General features: G+C 44.6%; 1 protein-coding gene across 11 annotated transcripts in view; it reads right to left on the bottom strand.

The window, feature by feature from the left end:
- Positions 1 to 20,706, bottom strand: part of kmt2d (lysine (K)-specific methyltransferase 2D) — a 239,566-nt gene that overhangs the window by 49,854 nt on the left and 169,006 nt on the right. For 9 of the 11 annotated variants that reach the window (XM_085972785.1, XM_085972784.1, XM_085972778.1 and 6 more), the window contains 5 exons: positions 16,838 to 16,961; positions 16,489 to 16,576; positions 12,012 to 12,078; positions 6,602 to 6,834; positions 1,704 to 5,513 (listed from right to left, as the gene is read on the bottom strand). In XM_085972785.1, coding sequence (XP_085828911.1) covers positions 1,704 to 5,513; positions 6,602 to 6,834; positions 12,012 to 12,078; positions 16,489 to 16,576; positions 16,838 to 16,961 — 4,322 coding nt within the window. The remainder of the gene's footprint in view (positions 1 to 1,703; positions 5,514 to 6,601; positions 6,835 to 12,011; positions 12,079 to 16,488; positions 16,577 to 16,837; positions 16,962 to 20,706) is intronic. The other 2 variants (XM_085972782.1, XM_085972789.1) reach the window with 1 other exon arrangement.

Here is a 20,706-nt window from a genome sequence, read left to right as displayed (position 1 = left end):
GGTGGTCGATCAGGAACAGGAAAGCTGACTAATTTCTTACCCTCCCTCGCCAGAGGCCCGGAGGCCCGTTGTACCACTCTGTTTAAGATTGGCTAACTCAGCACAGACCAGAGATCTGCTATTCTGGATGGCTTAGCACTACACCCAACAGTACCTTTACCTGCAACGCAATCAGGGAAGGTCAATTTTTATTTAGGCTTAGAAGGCATGACAGCCAATTCAATGAGAAAACTGACCACGGCCCCACTTGCTCGATGACACAGAAGTGAAGAAAGAATACCTCAAACTAATTCCTCCCGCTCCCAAAGAATGCTTTCATTCAATGGGTCCAATTGTTCACAAACTATTAATACAACTATATAACTGTGATCTGACACTGTAACTCAGTTCAAGAGTTTGGAGCAATACAGGAAACATGTTGATCATATGGGCCTTCCATAACACCAGTTGCATATAGGACCTCAATCTGCAATTGCATCTCAACTCTTGACAGTAGTCAACGGCAAAACGACTGAACTAAATAAAGCCAAGAACTAAACACACAAGGCTATCTTAAGTGTAGGTCAGAGAGAAACTTAAGGGGCCTTAAATGGGAAGGTCTATGACTTAGATTTTGAGGCCAGTTTAGATCACAAAAGCATCAAAGTGCTTGTCAGATCTAGGAGGTAATGTTTTATAAAAGCAGACATAGCTGCCGTACAAATAAATTCAAGAACCACCAGTTGAATATTGGCACATGATGTGGTCACAATAGGAGCGTTAGTTATTCCTGGTGGATCACAAGCAGCCAAAAAACATGAGTGAGACACATTCTACTCGTCAAACATTCCATAGAAATCAAAAGGAAACCTAGGAGCCAAATCTAGGATAGAGGGAACCTGAAAGGAAGTTTGGAGACAAAGCATCCAGTGCAAAATGTGGACAGGGCAATTCAAAATAACACCAAATTTACTGCACTCTGCACAAGCCACTCCTCCCAGACTAATGAGTGCTGAAGAAGCTTCAGCCAGTTGGCACATTTTTGCACACCTTCGTGTTTGGCTCCCCCACAGCTGGATAGCAGGCCAGCATACTAAAAAAGGCCATGACAGGCCCTGTGATCACTTCAGACCCACTCTATTGACTGCTATGCTTGCCCCAGGGAACAGAAGGTCCCGTGATGTATAGACTAGCACAATTTCCCTGCGAGCACGATAGATTTCCATTGTTACGAGAACCCTCCTCCACCACAAACATGTGGACTTCTTAGAATGTCTGGCTTGAAATGTTAAACTGCCTATTTTTCCCCCATATACCGACTGCCCTGCTTTTCTGTTCTCACCATTTCCTGTTTATAATTGCAGAAAAACCTTTCCACAAACAAAATTTTGCAAATAACTGTAGGAAATAATTAAGAATGTATAATGTGAAAAAGACCAAATTAATTTGTGATTAAATATTTTTCTGGTATCCTAATAACAGAACTGCTTCGAATGTCAGCAAAAGACTCACGGAATGAAACCCGATATACATTCGAAGTGGAGAAGCAGTACTGGATTAGCATAGCTCCAGTAAGAGACTAAACTTGCTGGCAAGTGATTGCCTGTGAACGTACTTTATAATTCATGAAAAGTCTGATCTTTAATTTGAAATGGGAAATGCTGACATGGTAGCGATATTGTACGAAGATTGTGACGTTGCTATAAACAATGTTTTTAACTAACCTCTGTATTTCCAGTTGCACCTTGTAGTTTTCGATCTACCATCACCGCTTTGCTTTCAATGTGACCTTTTACAGCTAAGTGCGTTCCATCTCCGGAGCGCTGCGCCACGAGCTGCAAGTTCTTAGTGCGTAACAGTTTCTGAAGCAGCAGCTGTCCAGCCTCGGACCTGGGAGCAAGAAAAGACTGATCCCCTACATTCAAGGCATTGAAAGAGTCAGTATTTGACTCATGTTTTACAGTTCCATCTGAATATCCACAGCGAACTGCATCAATATTTTCCTGTTTCACTAAGTGACCAGTACCTGCTGTATTGGTGTCTTTAGCAGCACCTTCCTGTAATTTAGAACAGCTATCCTGCCTTCCCATGACTTTCTGTGCACATTCCTCTTGTCCATTGGTCTGATTTAGGAGTGATGATTCTGACCTCAGTCCAGGGTATTCCTCCTTTGCTACATGACTTGGGGGAGATATCGGGAAGTCAAATGTACAAGCTTTCTTCAAGTCACTTTGTTCATGGATCTCTACATTAATTCTGGCTTGCGACTCAGTAACAGAGCTTGCTTTTCCTACAGTCCCGTGTGGTTTCATTGCTAATGCATCGGACTTTGAATCAGGTATCTTTTGAGGTATAATTGCAATAGGGTCTGACATGCAAACACTACTCTCTTTGGATTCATGGTTTTTAAGTAATTCTGGTTGTGGCTGTATTATTGTTTCCAGAGTTTCACCTTGTAGCGACGCATCTCCCAAATTGGTTTTATTTAACTCTGGACGTTGCATTTGTGAACGACTGCAATGAGCTTGAGCAGACACCAATTCACTTGCTGACCCCATGTTCTGCCTTGCTCGTTTGTTTTGAATTAGATGGGCCATTTCTTGTGGCTTCCCTCCATGCTCAGCTTTGATCTGCTGAACATACACCATGCCGGGACGAAGATGGCCTAAACCAATCGGTTGACCGGTTATATGAACTGAACGCAGCCCTGCATGCTGTTGCTGAAACGACTGTGAAGTCATGATGTTTTGTACCCCCGGTCTTGGATCGCCCACAGTTCCGTGCTGCTGAGATGTTGCTACTCGCACCACTCCTTGTAAACTGAGACCATTATTCTGTTGTAGGCCTGCTACAGCTTGTTGTTGTACACGTCTCATTAACTGACCCTGCTGATTCAGAAGTCGCTGCTGTCCTGCAATGCCTTGTTGCATTGGTTGTTGCACGGATGTCACTGGTCGTGTTTGTAGATTCTGATACATCATACCCTGAGGTTGCCCCAGTCCTATTGCACTCTTGGACAGCTGCTGCCCCATCATATTCGGAGTTGGTGGCTGGTTACGGTCCTGCCCCATTATGCACTGGGAAGGCAGCAAGGACTCCTGTTCCATTACAATTTGGGCTGGCTGCTGCCCCTGCCTCACCGTGCCTGGAGGCGGTTGCTCCTGTTGCTGTTCCTGCTCCTTCTCCTGCCCCACCATACCCGAAGCCTGCAGGGGTTGCTGCCCACCAATGGTACCGAGACTCTGCAACCGCTGTCCTTGCCCCACTGTGCCTGGAGACTGTCTCTGTCCCATTAGGTTCTGCAATTGCTGCTGTCCCTGACCTTGCCCCAACATGCCCTGTGGACGTGGCTGCTGCTGCTGTCCTTGCTCTTGACCCATCAAGCTCTGTGGCAGCTGTCCCTGCCCCATCAGGCTTTGTGGCTGTCCCTGCCGAACCATACCCTGAGGCTGCAGCGGCCACTGCCCCATCAGGCCCTGCAGCAGTTGTTGCTGCTGCCCCTGCCTCATCCCAATCAAACCTTGAGGCTGCTGCTGTTGCTTTGCCTGCCCCATCGGGCCCTGCGGCTGGGGCTGTCCCATCCCCATCGTGCCATGGGACTGCTGCTGTCCTATCCCCATCATGCCCTGAGGCTGGGCTTGCTGCTGTCCCTGGGATGACTGCTGCTGCTGTCCCAGTCCCTGCCCCAATGGGCCCTGAGGGGGCTGCTGTCCCATTGTGCCCTGGGATTGGAGCTGCTGCCCAATTCCCTGCGTCATCTGTTGTCCCATCCCTTGCCCCACTGTGCTCTGGGGCTGGGATGCGGTTTGCTGCCCCCCTGTGCCTTGGGGTTGGGATGGTGGCTGTGCCTGCTGTCCCATCATGGTCTGGGGCTGGGGAGGTGGTTGTGCCTGCTGCCCCATCCCTTGCCCCATTGTTCCCTGGGGCTGGGGAGGAGGCTGTGGCTGCTGTCCCATTCCCATTGGAGCATGAGGCGGGTGCTCTTGTCCCTGTCCAATCGTGCTCTGGGGCTGATGCTGCTGTCCCTGGCTCATTGTCCCCTGAGGCTGGGATTGCTGCCCTTGCTCCATTGAGACCTGGGGCTGATGCTGCTGCCTCATGCCCTGCCCCATCATGCCCTGGGGCTGATGCTGCTGCTGTCCCTGCCCTATTATGCCCGGCAGCTGGTGCCTTAGGACTTGTAGTGGAGTCTGCTGTCCCATTATGCCTTGTGTTGCCAGGTGCTGGCCCAAAACATCTTGAGACTGCTGCCTCATTATACCTTGCATTCGAGTTTGATGTCCCATTGTGCTTTGCTGTTGGCTTTGGAAGGGTGTGGAAAGCCTCAGAATGTTGTTCTGCCTGATAACACTCTGTGGGTGCAGCTGTCCTGAAACGGCTTGAAGGTGGTGCTGTTGCAGTGGGGTCATTGTTGCCAACTGCTGACTCTGGGACACAACCCCTTGTTGATGCCCTAGGAGCCCTTGCTGTTGCAAAGGAGCACTGGGTGCCTGCTGCTGTAAAACCAGATTCTGCTGCTGCTGCTGAGAAGTGAGGACTTGCTGTTGACCTGCAAGACCTTGCTGGTGTGGCAACTGCTGCGCCATAAGGCCTGGCTGGGGCCGTGGAGGTTTTGGCTGACTTGCAAGACCCTGTTGGTGGGGTTGCTGATGTCCAAGGAGGCCTTGCTGTTGACCAACTGGGAGCTGTTGTTGCCCCATCAGCCTTAAATGTTGCTGCTGAGGTGCCAGACTCTGCTGGTGTGGTGTTGCTGGCTGCTGCTGTGCCTGACCCATGTTGCTGTGCTGTTGGGGTAGCTGCTGTCCTGCAAGACCTGGCTGCTGCTGAGCCGGCTGGTGTTGTGCCTGGACGACAATCCCCGGCTGGTGTTGTGCCTGGACGACAATCCCCGGCTGTTGTCCAATGAAGCCTTGCTGCTGCGGACCCATGATACCCTGCTGTGTCAGTGTCGGTTTGTTACCCACAATACTTGGCTGAGTCGTTGGCTGAAGCTGACCAATGATACTTTGTTGCTGTAACTTTCCCATGATGCTTTGCGGCGGCGATGGCCCGACGAGTCCTTGCTGTTGAATAAGTTGCATTCTTTGCTGCAGTTGTAGCTGTCTCTCTTGCAGGAGTCTGTTTTCATTTGTAAGGGTTTGAGCAGCAGAATTCCCAGAAAAAAAGCTGGTTGAAGGAGCAGAAGATACAGTTCCTGAGGCAGAGGGATATTCTTGTTGTTGGGTCACAGCTGAGGTCAAGAATGTTGGTCCCTGTTGAAGTGGTAGTGTAGCCCCGATCTGTGGCATTCTTATATTTCCTGTGTGTCCTATTAGTGTATTTGGTTGCTGAGCTATTGCTTGGGGTCCAAGGATTGCTCCTCCTTGCTGGGCTAATGCTGCTGATAACATGGGTGTTGAAAGTTTGGGCATTACTCTAGGGTTCTGGGATGAGGTTGTCGCCATCATCCCAGAGGGAGATAGGGAACATTTTTGTTGCTGTTTATTCCGATATTCGGTCATAAGGTTTGTATGCTCCTTTTGCTGTTTACGGACCTGAAACAGATTTTTAAAAAAACCTTAGAACTGAAATATAATGAAGCTTAGCTACGAAATCAGAATAATTTTATAATGAACCACCTCACTGGCACACACTGTAAATTAACACCAATCTCAGGGGACCAGTTAAGCCTCCCTCATTAGATTTCCAACCAAATTTACAGTATTAACTTCTAGAATATGCAAAGATAAATTCAAGTTTAACTTCAACACCGACGTGGCTCATTCTACATAACGTTTGGTAAAAAATTTCTGGTTAGGGAAGCAGTTCTATTAAGAGGGAGTTTTCACTTGAGAAGACAATAGATTAAGCAGTTCGGTAAGTTGGAAACGTAAGGTCTTGGTATACAGGAAACTTTCATTTAACCGGAGGTTAAAAGTCCAGAAAGCTCTATCTACCGGCAAAATTCAGGAGCCGTTTTCTATAAGTTTTATTACTTCTCGTTGCTTTTTTCCCCCCAGTCAGGCTCTGCAAGGTCTGTAGCTAAGCAACAGCTTCAGCTAGAGACGCTTGCAGCTGCAGCCGACTGTTTTGAAGCTGTTGCTAAGCAACAGGGTTTGTTGATTCTCAGAGAGCTGAAAAGCTCTGTATGTTTTAACATTGCCGCTGGTTTATACGGCAGTTTTGATCTAACGGCACCAGCTCGGTCCCGTCAGTGCCGGATACCAGAAAGTTTCCTGTATATGGAACTCCAGCCAGAGGTATGTAGATTCAAGAGGAAAAAAAACAGTAAAAAGGAAACTCAAGACAAAATTTCTTTCACAAAAGAGTGATCAACCACCTGCACTGGCAGCTTGTTCCATATGTTGGAAAGAAAACTTCGAGGGGTTTCAAAAAAAGAGACAAGTCCCTGGCATCCAAACATGTACGTACGAGCGTGTGTATAGAACTTTCATTAGAAAGAAAGGGGATAATTGGATGGGCTAGATAGATGAAGCGATGGTTTCCTCCTATCTAATATATTACTATGCTAGTGGCACTACTAAAGATAAAAATTATTGATAAACCAAGGTAACAAAAGTAGTTATTCGGCAACACTAAGCTTGGGTTTTGAAAGCCTCAAGATTTATGTTCCTATCCCTACCTGATCGAGTTGTTTCTGGATTTTACTTTGTTGCTCTGTAACTCGTTTAAGTTTTTCTGCATCTGCCTCGGGGAACTCGCGTCCCGCCTTCTTGGCTGTCCGTTGCTTGGCACATAATGCTTTCCTGGACTTCCTGTGGACTCCAATCTGCTCTTCTAAAAATTTCAGCTGCATTTGAAGCAGCTGTTGTGTGTGGAGCAGCCACTCTTCATATTGACGGTGCTCTGCCTCATCTAGAACACAAGAAGCAAACACATGAGGAGGCAAATACCACAACTGACGTATCCAAAATGTTAAAATCTTCTGGTGTGCAATTTTCTTGCTAACAGTTACTTGAAAGCAGTTATACAAGACAGAAGTTTAGCTCCTTTAAATTAAAAAAGGGAAAATTGTTCAATTACATATTTTGTGAATGGCTTTTAAAAAAATTAGATACAGTTAAACATCGTTAACAATTCAAAATTAACTCTCCCTTTTTGAAAAAATACAGTCACAGTGGAGGCGGAAACACCCACATGAATGCAATCATCTCCACTGCTGCTTAATTTGAGAGTCCGTCAAAAATGCAATATATGACGAGGAGCCTGTTTTAAAAAAACACATATACACCAAGGTAACAAAAGTACTTATTCGGCAACACCAAGCTTGGATTTTGAAACATATTTGCGGGGGGGGGGGGTCAAACTAAGAGAGAATACAGGAGGGTCTTGATGGGTTTACAGTGTATGTACGTGAGCACACGAAGTGCAGTAAACAAGGTAAGTGAGCAGCAGCCACAAATAGCCATATGGGAATATGATGTTGTGGCAATAACGGAGACCTGGCTCAAAAAAGGGCAGGATTGGGTATTAAATATTCCTAGTTATAAAGTGTTCAGGAAAGATAGGGAAGGAAAGATAGGAGGCGGTGAGGCAGTATTGGTCAAGGAGAATGTTACAGTGCTGGAGAAGGAGGATGTCCTGGAAGGGGTCAAGGACATAATCTATATAGCTAGAGTTAAGAAAAAAAAGAGGTGCCATTACACTACTAGGTGTATTCTATAGATCACCAAATAGTGGGAAAGATATGGAGGAGCAAATTTGCAAAGAAATTACAGAGAGGTGCAAGAACTAGAGTAGTAATAATGGGGGACTTCAACTATCCTAATATAGACTGGGCTTGTAATAGTGTTAAGGGCAGAGAAGGGGAAGAATTTCTGAAGTGCGTTCAGGAGAACTTTCTTGATCAGTAGGTTTCCGGCCCGACGAGGGAGGAGGCATTGCTGGCTCTGGTTCTGGGGAATGAGGTAGGCCAAGTGGAGCAGGTGAACATTTAGGGAATGGTGATCATAGTATCATAAGGTTTAGATTAGCTATGGAAAAGGACAGGGAGTAATCTAGAGTAAAAATGTTTAACTGGGGGGGGGGGGGGGGGGGTGCAATTTCAGTGGGGTGAGAACAGATCTGGCCCAGGTAAACTGGAATCAAAGATTGGCAGGCAAAACTGTAATGGAACAATGGGCTGCCTTTAAAGAGAAAATAGTTCAAGTACAGTTGAGGTACATTCCCACTAGGGGGAAAGGCAGGGCGACTAAAGTCAGAGCTCCCTGAGTGACGAAAGAGATAGAGAATATGATGAAGCAGAAAAAGAGTGCGTATGACAGATGTCACGTTGCAAATACATCGGAGAATCAGGCTACATATAGAAAGGTCAAAGGGGAAGTGAAAAAGGAAATAAGAGGGGCAAAGAGAGGGTATGAAAATAGAATGGCAGCCAACATAAAAGGTCATCCAAAAGTCTTCTACAGGCATATAAATAGTAAAGGGTAGTAAGGAGGGGTGGGGTCTATTAGGGACCAAAACGGAGACCTACGCATGGAGGCAGAGGGTATAGCTGAGGTACTAAATGAGTACTTTGCATCTGTCTTCATCAAGGAAGAGGATGCTGCCATAGATATAGTAGAGGAGGAGATAGTGGAGATACTTGATAGGATAAAAATTGATAGAGGTATTAGAAAGGCTGGCTGTACTTAAAGTAGATAAATCACCAGGAGGGGATGGGATGCATCCTAGGATGCTGAGGGAATTGAGGGAGGAAATTGCGGCAGTACGGGCCATAATCTTCCAATCCTCCTTAGATACGGGGGTGGTGCCAGAGGACTGGAGAATTGCAAATGTTACACCATTGTTCAAAAAAGGTGTAAAGATAAACCCAGCAACTACAGACCAGTCAGTTTGACCTCGGTAGTGGGGAAGCTTTTAGAAACAGTAATCAGGGACAAAATTAATAGTCACTTAGACAAGTGTGGATTATTTAAGGAAAGCCAGCACAGATTTGTTAAAGGCAAATCGTGTTTAACCAACTTGATAGAGTTCTTTGATGAGGTAACAGAGAGGGTTGATGAGGGTAATGCGGTTGACGTAGTGAACATGGATTTTCAAAAGGCGTTCAACAAAGTGCCACATAATAGGCTTGCCAGCAAAGTTGAAGCCCATGGAATAAAAGGGACAGTGGCAGCATGGATACAGAATTGGCTCAGTGACAGGAAACAGAGAGTAGCAGTGAACTGTTGTTTTTCAGACTGGAGGAAGGTATACAGTGTTGTTCCCCAGGGGTCGGTTCTAGGACCATTGCTTTTCTTGATATATATTAATGACTTGGATTTGGGTGTACAGGGCACAATTTCAAAATTTGCAGATGACACAAAACATGGAAATATAGTGAACAGTGAGGAGGATAGTGATAGACTTCAGGAAGACAGACAGGCTGGTGAAATGGGCAGACACATGGCAGATGAAATTTAACACAGAAAAGTGTGATGAGATACATTTTGGAAGAAAGAGGCGAGGACATATAAACTAAATGGTACAATCCTGAAGGGGGTGCACAAACAGAGGGATCTAGGGGTATATGTGCACAAATCGTTGAAGGTGGCAGGGCAGGTTGAGAAAGCGGTTAAAAAGGCTTACGGGATCCTGGGCTTCATGAATAGAGGCAGAGTACGAAAGCGTGGAAATTATGATGAACCTGTATAAAACACTGGTTCGGCCTCAACTGGTATTGTGTCCAATTCTGTGCACTGCACTTTAAGGAGGATGTGAAGGCCTTAGAGAGGGTGCAGAAAAGATTTACGAGAATAATTCCAGGAATGAGGGACTTCAGTTACGTTGACTGACTGGAGAAGCTGGGGCTGTTCTCCTTAGAGCAGAGAAGGTTGAGAGGAGATTTGATCGAGGTGTTCAAAATCATGAGGGGTCTGGACAGAGTAGATAGAGAGAAACTGTTCCCATTGGCGGAAGGGTCGCGAACCAGAGAACACAGATTTAAGGTGATTGGCAAAAGAACCAAAGGTGACGTAAGAAACAACTTTTTTACGCAGCAAGTGGTTAAGATCTGGAATACACTGCCTGAAAGGGTGGTGGAGGCAGATTCAATCAGGGCATTCAAAAGGGAGTTGGATAAGTACCTGAAAGAAAGAAATCTGTAGGGCTATGGGGAAAGGGCAGGGGAGTGGGGCTAGCTGAAGTGCTCTTGGAGAGCCGGCATGGACTCGATGGGCTGAATGGCCTTCTTCCGTGCTGTAACCGTTCTATGATTCTAAATACTTTGAGTGTGCAGGACTTCAATGTATGAATGAGATTGACACCAAGAATGTATCAGTCACATTTGCAATTTGTTTTCCTCTTCACATGGTGCAGGTGTATCTGATTTTTGGAGTATTCTTTTAATAGGTTTATTTGGTCATTTTGACGGTAAATATTAGTGCTGAGAAGCCAAATATTCTCCCACGGACTCAGTAAAGTTCATGTCTTTCCAGCATCAATCTTAAAAGAGCAGCACTAACTGCACCAATGTGTCATTTTTCCATTTGCCGCACCAGTCCCCCCCGTGATCGGAGAGTGCCCGTGTAGAGGCAGTTTTGTGCTGACTGCGAGCTGGGTTGAGACTGCCCACATAGGACTCTTACAGATAGAAGAGAGGAGGCTGTCATCTCATCAGCTGGTACTGGATGTGAACCCATGTTCCAGAGATGAAAGGGCAGTGTGCCAACCTTAAACTAAACTTTACAACTGGAATTTTGCTTCAGATCAAATTAAGCACCAATCTTATGGAGAAATTTCCCAGCCATTTCTACTGGCTTAACTCCCATAGCGTAAGTGTTATCACCACAATCAAAAGAAAACTGAAACATATCACTTAAACGACAGTCCAAACAAATCAAACTAAGACTACATTCATCCCGGAACAGAATGATTCACTGAACAAATGACAGCTATGTTGACAAGTCATAATCAATTTTGGCAAGCAGAAATTACAGCTTTGCCAGTAAATTTGCAGGATTTGTCCATTGAGCATAAAATCTAGCTTAAAGTCCTAAGCTGAAATAGTTAGCAAGCTTGAGCAAGGACCAGAGAACCATGTCATGAAATCAACAGCAAACATTTTTCACTGAATTGCTGATGACCTCAATTGGTCGATTGACAGTCTGCAGAATTTTCCAGCTTAGGGCTGTTACTGTACACTCTTATGAATGAGAATTCTAAAAGGTTTAACTTTGCTGCTTTTTATATAACAGGTCGTACAGATTCTGGGAGGAAACCTATAGCAACAAAAATGAAGATTTTTTTTGTCTAATTTGGCTGTTCCATTAAATCCAGTCACAATACATAAGCAGTTTAAAAAGCTAGCTGAAATTAAAATCCTCGTCTCCAACCTGAACTCATACAACTGTTGCAAAGGTGGTTCTGTAGGCTTGACGGGAAGAGCCAAACAAACACATACTGTGACTTGTCCAGTTACGTGTATGACGACTATTTGTTTTCAATCTGGCTGTCAGTTGAAATCTACAACTGTTGGGAAATGTATTTGTGCTCGAACTGAGCTGGGTAAAGAGTGGAGTGAAACTGCTTGGAACGCTCAAGAATCAAGTCAGGTTAGTTCAGCTTCCACAGTTGTAACAATTACAAGAATCACTGTGTAGATAAAATGTTCAACTAAAAGAATAGCAATTTAGTACCAAGATTGTGACATTTTCCTTCTGCAGAATGCTGGAAAAAGCTTTACTTGCCATCGAGCAAGTAGCACCTTTTTGAAACTTGCAAAAGTTAAGGTACAAGTTTTTGACAAGTGAAACTTTAACTGGAGGAAATTAATTCTAAAAATTTAGAAGAGTATGCAAGAGCTGCAATAGACCAAAGCTAGTAACAAAGTAGAAGATTACAGGCGAGTACAAAGATATGGTGCGTCAGCTACTCAAACATGAGGCTCTCATATTCTTCTGGCTGAAACAAAAGCTGCCATTTTCCAAATGAACATGCTTAGTCATACAGTACTATATCAACATTAAATCTTGATTTTATATAAGGTCTGAACAGCAAAACCTCCAACAGCCACACATTCAGTTCACGAATAAAGTAAGCTGAAGACTTACTGATAAAGCCTTGGACAAAGGTTGGTGGATTTGGCCGAGTCTGCACCTGGTCACTATTAGCCTCCTGCTGGTAAATAGAAAACTTTACAATCATTAAAGGATTCAGACTGATGTGAAATCAGTTTACACACATTCAAACACAGATATTCAGAATTAATATCGGTAATGTTTAGCTGTACAACTGCATTAAGGATTGCTCTTCGATACAGTTCTCTGCTTCTTTCCATTCTCGAATTCTTTGTTTAGCACCATCTTCATCTTCCACCCCTTTTCTCTCGCTATAGCTGCAACACGCTTTTCCTCATCACTGTGCAACTCTGATTTTCTACTGTTTGTCTCACTCTTTCTGCAAGTCTCTCCTGTGTATGTCCCCAATGTCTCTTTACTGATTTATTCAATATTCACCTTTTAATACCACCTTTTTATTATTTTTAAAAAAGGCCCAGGGTATGCAGGAATATGGGAAGCAACATAGGAGCATGGAGATGGGGATGGGAAGAGGCTGTTGGAGAGGTGCTGCAACATGGGTTGTTGAGAGAGAAGGTGGGGCGGAGGGTCAGGCCAGGAGGAATTTGGATTGGGGGAGGGGGCAGACAAGCGGTAAGGTGCTACGGTTGGATTGTGAAAGGGAGCAGGTGGGCCCGACAGGGAATGGGACAACAGCTGGATCCAAAAGTACTGTAATTGGGTTTAATGGTTAAGAGCACTGGGGTCTGGGAATTCTTGGCGAGATTCTGAGGTTGGCGTGGCTCTGGCAGCACTCATGAAGGAGGGGTGGTCCTGGGGCATGGGACAACTCAAGGAGTGGCAGACAAAGGTGAGCGAACTCAAAGGGAGGGAGAAAAAAGAGAGTCTGACCAATGGGAAGACTCAGGAAGCTGGTCGTCTGGGTGAGGGAACTAGGGGACAATGCAATCTGTGAGTTGTCTAGGAGAGGGCTTGCAGCACAAAGCACCAAAGAACTGGATGCACAATTGGGATATGGGACCAGTGTAGTGGACTGGGGTGTGGAAGTCTGGGGGTAGGTACAATGGAGGAAGACTGGGCTGTGGCAGCGTTTACCTGGGAGACGGAGGCTAGAGCACTGCTGGAGAAGCAGACCGGAAGCAGTCCAAGACCCAAAGCTGGGCCCCAAGCACTGGCCCAGATCTGGGTGTGGCAAGATATTGAAACTCAGCATAGACACCAACCAGAAGTACTACAGTAAAAAGTGGTGAACAAGAAGCCCTGCAGAGAAGACACAGTTGAAGAGGCCGCGAAGATGTTTTAAATGGGTTACCAAGCACCATTAAAGTTTGGCCATCACTCTCTTACAAGGGGTTAGTGCTGGGAACATCTAAATTTAGATGAATGAAACCCTTAAAGCTGTAGAGCAAAATATTTTGGGTTTTTTTTAAGCCCGCCTTCATTAGCGTTTTTCTCAAGCACCATTATAACTATATTACCAAAAACTGTACAATTCAGTCGTCTGTATATTTAAAAAAAATCTCTATTTTTCTCTGAGTATTAGCTGTGGCTCAGTGGGTAGCACACTCGCCTTTGAGTCAAGGTTGTGGGTTCAAGTCCCACTCCAGGGACTTGAGCACATAAATCTAGGCTGAGACTCCAGTGCAGTGCTGAGGGAGTGCTGCACTGTCGGAGGTGCCGTCTTTCGGAGGAGACGTTAAACCGAGGCCCCGTCTGCTCTCTCAAGTGGACGTAAAAGCTCCCATGGCACTATTTCGAAGAAGAGCAGGAGCGTTCTCCCCGGTGTCCTGGCCAATATTTATCCCTCAACCAACATCACTAAAACAGATTATCTGGTCATTGTCACATTGCTGTCTGTGGGAGCTTGCTGTGCACAAATTTGCTGCCGCATTTCCCACATTACAACAGTGACTACACTTCAAAAAGCACTTCATTGGCTGTAAAGCACTTTGGGACGTCCAGTGGTCGTGAAAGGCGCTATAGAAAAGCAAGTCTTTTTCTTTTTTCCTCTTCCCCTACACAATTTGTATCTGTCTGATATCACTAGTGTCTCTCTCTTGCCCCACACCATAGCCTGCCTCTCTCCCGCTGCCATGCCACTGTGTGCTGTCTTTTTTCCCCTGCAACCGTCTCTCTCCTCACATGCCACGGTTTCTCTCCCCTGTGCCATTGTCTCTCTCTTCCCCCCCCCCACCCCCAACCTTACGGCACTATCCCGAGTTATTGCTGGCAAAGTCCTTCCTCAATAACGTTTTTATCATGAGCTGTTACTGTTTTGGCTCTTCAACTGTATGTGACATGCAATTAGCAAAATACAGTAGAAATTAAAAACCCAGCAGCTTAGAAAACTGTGGATGAGGAAGAACTCAGGGTAGTTTGGAGATGGTATGGAATGACTCCAGGTGGGATTTGCAACACTGTGCATGCAAATCTATGAGCAAGAATAAGCATTTGATTCCAAATTGATTAACTTTTTATATGTTTCCAATGTTATAAATTTTCAGATTGGTGAAAAATTCAAGATGCTTGCTGGGCCAAAATGATAGATTTACAGGTAAACCTTCATCCCTTCCATGTTGATCAGTTCTCCATCGCACTACAGGGCTCAACATCAACTTTTCTTTTGAGCACATGCCCTTCGAGCAAGTTTTAAATGCCTGAATAGCCACCTTACCTTCCCGAGTGAGCAAAGGACTGGAAGGCAGAGGGTCTTCCTCTGACAACTGGGATTGAACCAAACTGATGGAATGCAAGTTCTCTCTCGGCTGTAAGGGTACCAAGTTAAAATAATTTGGGCAACCTTGACCAGTTCCCAGTGGACGTGAGACCACAGAATAAAACGGTCCACGGTTCAGCACGAAATCGACAATCTCATTTAAAAGCTATAAAAGAGAGTGGCTGGTGCAATACGAGGTACTCTTCTGAAATTGCAGTTAAGCCACATTGTTGGGGACAGAGTGGAGGGAGGTTTACTCTATATTTGGCTTGTGGCGTTGCTCGATGGCAACACTGCAAGCCCAAAGTGGAAAAGCGTTCTACTCCCCACCAGTGACGTCCTTTACCTTGAAAACAAAAAAGGAAATTATCTAGGAGTGGACGCTACTGTTTAGTTTTAAATTTTCTCCAATTAAAGCTCAGAGTTCCTACATGTCTTCTTGTGTTAAGACTGTTTCTCAATCCTGAAATTTCATTAATTGAGGTAAAGACAATGATGGTGCTCCCTCCACCCCACCCACTCCATAGCTCAGATCCTCCCCTCCATTTAGTTCTGCCTCCAATCTTTCCCCCTTGTCCCACTTACTTCTGATCCTTCCTCCATGCTTCTACCACATGACTTCAACGCAACTTTTAATGCTCCTCTTAATTTTTTGCTTATGCTGCTGCTCAATCTGTATCCAAGTCCTTTAATTAATCGTCATGCCAATATGCATTGGCTTCCCCATTCCAGTTTCTCGCAAATGCCTGTTAAATATCTCAGATCCCTCTTCTCAGTTAGAGGTAGTTCTATCCCAGTCTCGCCAGAAATAGGACAACCATTTCTAGATACGGAGAATAGACTGCTTTCACATCATTAGGAATGGACAGCTTATACAACCTGGTTCAATGTAGCATTCCCCAAATTCAATTTTTAGATCGGGAGGAAGCAACAATATTTAATATATAATGAAGGCACATAAATGACCAAGATGGGCTTGATCAACGGAGTGGGAAACAGACTCAAAGGCATGTCAGGTGGCCACAAGCGGGGCGAATACTTTTTAAAGGAATCATACTCCAATTTAGGATTGAACCAAGTTAAATAGTTACAACACACAACTATATATAGAATGTGTGAGGAATAATACATTTTAAACTTCAACTGAATGAAGCAGATTCTGATAACTAAACTACAAGATGTGTTAGAACCCTGAGTCAATGTGTTTTCAGAGGTTAGACCTCTACCAGTACTTATTTGGTAGAGTAGCCATAAGCACTTTCCATAATTTCTGGGGTGACTCATTCTCTAATTTTCCCCTTCTAGGAGAGTACCTGGCTTGCAGAAAAGGTGGTTGCCGAGGGAAACATGGTTGCTGGAAAAAAGGAACCAGGAGGAAAGGAACAAAAGCATGCAGATCATGCTTTGGATGAAGAAATGGAAATGTAATCCCCCCCCGCCACCAAAAGCAGAATTGTGATTCTTTTGTCTCCTTCCTCTGGCTTGTTGAAAAATTATGAACAGCAGTAAAGGAGAATTGAGAGACCACAATGCACGCTTAGATGCCGCCAAATGTTCCTGTGCATATCCCCGCTCTCCCCTATTATATTAGTATTCCTCTTTCATTGTATATTCTTTCTCTGTACCTTTTGGCCTAGAGTACACGATTACCAAAAGCATCAGAATAGTGACTCTCAAACCCTCCTGCAAGATACCAGGTTCCATGGTCAGTGCTGCACCACAAATAAAATTCCACATTTACTTATTATAAAAGCTGGCTACATGAGCGAGCCACTTTTAAAGAGTCTGACATACCTGACTGTTTCCAGGTGGCAATTTAGTCTGGGCCTCATTTGCTCCTGGAGCCCCAGCCAACCTCTGTGCCAACAATGAAACTTGCTGTCTAAACATCAATTAGAAAAAGGAATACCGATTAATCATGAACATCTGACAAGTGACTTTTCTTCGGCTAGATTGTTAATTTTAAAATTAAAAAACTGCAAAATTCTTTTAAGTTTAAACCTGATTTTCACCAATACACAATTCCCATTCTGGATTATATAATTACACAGTATTTTCATTTGTCTGGATTACCCCTACCTAAATCTTTGTATTTCCTATTATTCTGCACAGAATCAATGAAAACAATGGTGTTAAAACCTACCTATTCATCCCTGGTGCTACAGTGATGTTTCCTTGTGCCATGACCTTTTTAATCCCCTTCAATGCCACCATTTTTGCCTTGGCAATGGGATCCATGATATCATCGGCTGCAAATTTATCCAAATCTACAAAGAGAAAGATTCTGGTAAAACTGTTCAAAATGCAGCTCCTTAGAACTTTTCCTAGAAGCATTTCAAAATCAAAAATTCTTATATGCCTTAGAGAATACTATTGCTATCAATCATTAGTCAACCTTTTTCCAACAGGCAGCTAATATGATGGAAATTTTTTTAAATTGAGCCCATCACATGAGAAGCAGCTAACAAGTTTAATTGTCACTTGGCTTTAAAAGCGTATTATTAAATAAATGGTCAGTCAGAAACTGTGTAAGTAAGTGTCCAGGGGAGGATATAGAGTTGTAGCTGTTCTGTTGTGAAACTTGGCGTTTTGCACAATTTGTAAAATCTTAAAGGGATTGCTATTATCCCTGGGGGAGGGGGTGGGATTAAAGACTATTAAAACATAGTTCTATCGAACTTCAGCCTGATCAGCAGATTTGAGAGACTTGGTATATTGGGTTTTTCAACCTGCTCAGACGATGTATCCATTGAATGTGTCTCTGGCCAGTCAAATCAGCAGATTTCCCACTCCGGGTATTAATCCTGGCGCCATCAGCCAAATTTAAATGCTCACTACTGGTTGGTACTCAAAATCTTTTCAAACTGTACAACACACCAAGTTAAAACATGTTTCAATACATCCCTATCACATGGTGAAGGGGTCTCATTAATTTCCCACTGAATTGAGAAGTTTGTCAAAATGAGTAAGGGGCTGTGTCTCACCATCAATTAACGTGAAAATACATGTAATTGCCCTACAATTGAGGTAGAGTACTGCTGATTGGATGCCAATGAAAGGGAAACCAGGCCTAGCGGAGAGGAAGTAGAGAGAAAGGAGGAGGTGGTCAAGATAGATTACCTACCTGGTAGGATCATCTTCACTGGTCGAATGATGTTCATCCTTCACATACTGTAGGAGCATAGCCTAACTTGATAGGTTCTGAGGAAACCACATGCCGGACAATCACATGAAAATGTTGTCATGACGTTACAGATAGGTGGTGCTGCAGGTTATCTCTTACTTCCAGATTGTATAAAACCCAAGGGCTTGCACAATTGCACCAATTCATTTAGACCTGAAGCCAAAATGGATCGACCGAACCACAATTCTACTTTCCCTTCCACCACCAATATATCACAGAATCGACAGTGCAGATAGAGGCCATTTCGGCCCATCGAGCCTGCACCGACACATATCCCACCCTATCCCCGTAACCCCACGTATTTAATCCCCTAACACTAAGGGTCAATTTATCATAGCCAAATCAACCTAACCCGCACATCTTTGGACTATGGGAGGAAACCGGAGCACCCGGAGGAAACCCACGCAGACACAGGGAGAATGTGCAAACTCCACACAGACAGTTGCCCGAGGCCAGATTTGAACCCGGGTCCCTGGTGCTGTGAGGAATTCAGGTGACTGGAGGATACACAAAGAATGAAGATGATCCTACCAGGTAGGCAATCAACCATCTTCATCTGCATTCCTCCACATACCACAGAAGCATCCCCAAGTGGTAGAGATTTAGGATGGGGGGGGGGGGGAAGCCCCTGCATCAGAGCCACACCACCAGCTGTCAGCATCAATCTGCCAAAGTTGTTGCCATTCTTGGTAGTTAAACTTAGACAGTCCTGTTTAGTAAATTTGAGAGAAGTGCTAATCTTGGATTTGCTATAATTTGAAACTGATTGAGAAATGCCCAGGAAGCAGCCGTGAAACAGATAAACTAACGTTCTTCCTTGCAAGATTAAAATAACTTGTATTTATATAGTGCTTTGTCATGTCACTCAAACATCCCAAATATTTTCACATACAATGAATTACTTTGAAGTACCTATGTATGAAAACATAGAAGCCATTTTGCACACAGCAAGACCTCACAAACAGCAGAGACAAATTATGTGTTATTCTGTTTGTGGTGTTGTTGATTGAGGGAGGAATGTTGCCCAGACATCAGGGGACCTTTTAACACCCACCTCAACCACCAGACAGGGCCTCAATGGATGGTAGCTGTGTAGGAAACACTCAACCATCCATTCGTTTTTAGTTCTTGATCCATAAGAAATGAGTAACTGTCAAGACTGTCTAAATTGCTGCATGAGATATAACTGGGGTTTGTGAGCATATATGTGAAGGAGAGAACATTCTTGTTCTGACTCATATAGCAGCAGATAAAACAATGAGACATAAAAGTTTCCTGGCCTAAATAGAAGTGGGAAGCAATCGCAGATAAAATGCCAGAGTCCCAAGGCATTCCCTGTCAGAATGTAAAATCATATACAGCTAATCCAAAATAAGCCTTGCAGTTCACTAACTGTGAATTGAAACAATCATGAACAACAGTGCTGCTTTCCATGCAAGAAACTCAAGCATTTAAAGTAGTTCAGATAGTGAGTAAAGACATTTTTTTTTGCATTTCTATAGCACCTTTCACAGCTACCGGACGTCCCAAAGTACTTTACAGCCAATGAAGTACTTTTTGAAGTGCAGTCACTGTTGTAATGTAGGAAACGCGAGTCAATTTGCGCACAGTTCCTGCAAACAGCAATGTGATAATGACCAGGTAATCTGTTTTAGTGATGTTGGTTGAGGGATAAATATTGGCCCAGGACACTGGGGAGAACTCCCCTGCTCTTCTTCAAAATAGTGCCATGGGATCTTTTACGTCCACCTGAAAGAGCAGACAGGGCCTCGGTTTAGCATCTCAGAGCTAAATCAAGGTACTAATTGGGACCCAGTGAAGGCCTAAAAAATTGGCACAAGTCTCTCCTCATAACTGTAACCCATCATTCCTGGTACCATTCTAGTAGATTTACACGGCACTTTTTCCTATTGCCTTTATATCCTTTTGATAATGGGTTGTCTAAAATTGCACACAATAATCAATCTGTGGCCCACGGTTCTGTACATTTTAAAAAAAATCGTTTTTATTGCCCTCGAGAAGGTGGTGGTGAGCCGCCTTCTTGAACCGCTGCAGTCCGTGTGGTGAAGGTGCTCCCACAGTGCTGTTAGGGAGGGAGTGCCAGGATTTTGACCCAGCGACAATGAAGGATCGGCGATATACTTCTAAGTCAGGATGGTGTGTGACTTGGAGGGGAACATGGAGCTGGTCGTGTTCCCATGCGCCTGCTGCCCTTGTCCTTCTAGGTGGAAGAGGTCGTGGGTTTGGGAGATGCTGTCGAAGAAGCCTTGGCGAGTTGCTGCAGTGCATCTTGTAGATGGTACACACTGCAGCCACGGTGTGCCGATGGTGGAAGGAATGAATGTTTAAGGTGGTGGATGGGTTGCCAATCAAGCGGGCTGCTATGTCCTGGATGGTGTCGAGCTTCTTGTGTTGTTGGAGCTGCACTCATCCAGGCAAGTGAACTCATCCAGGCAAGTGAAGAGTATTCCATCACACTCCTTACTTGTGCCTTGTAGATGGTGGAAAGGCTTTGGGGAGTCAGGAGGTGAGACACTCGCCGCAGAATACCTAGCCTCTGACCTGCTCTTATTGCCATAGTATTTATGTGATGGTCCAGTTAAGTTTCTGGTCAATGGTGACCCCCAGGATGTTGATGGGCGATTCGGCGACGGTAATGCCGTTGTATGTCATGGGGCGGTGGTTAGACTCTTGCTTGTTGGAGATAGTCATTGCCTGGCACCTCTGTGGTGTGAATGTTACCTACCATTTATCAGCCCAAGCCTGAACGTCATCCAGGTCTTGTTGCATGCAGGCATGGACTGCTTCATTATCTAGGAATTGTGAAT

This window comes from Somniosus microcephalus, chromosome 33 (assembly GCF_052327205.1).
Source record: "Somniosus microcephalus isolate GS21.2 chromosome 33, FLI_Smic_1.0, whole genome shotgun sequence".
NCBI lineage: Eukaryota > Metazoa > Chordata > Chondrichthyes > Squaliformes > Somniosidae > Somniosus > Somniosus microcephalus.
The sequence above is the reverse complement of the archived record's forward strand: the minus strand, read 5'-3'. Positions and strand labels throughout refer to the sequence as shown.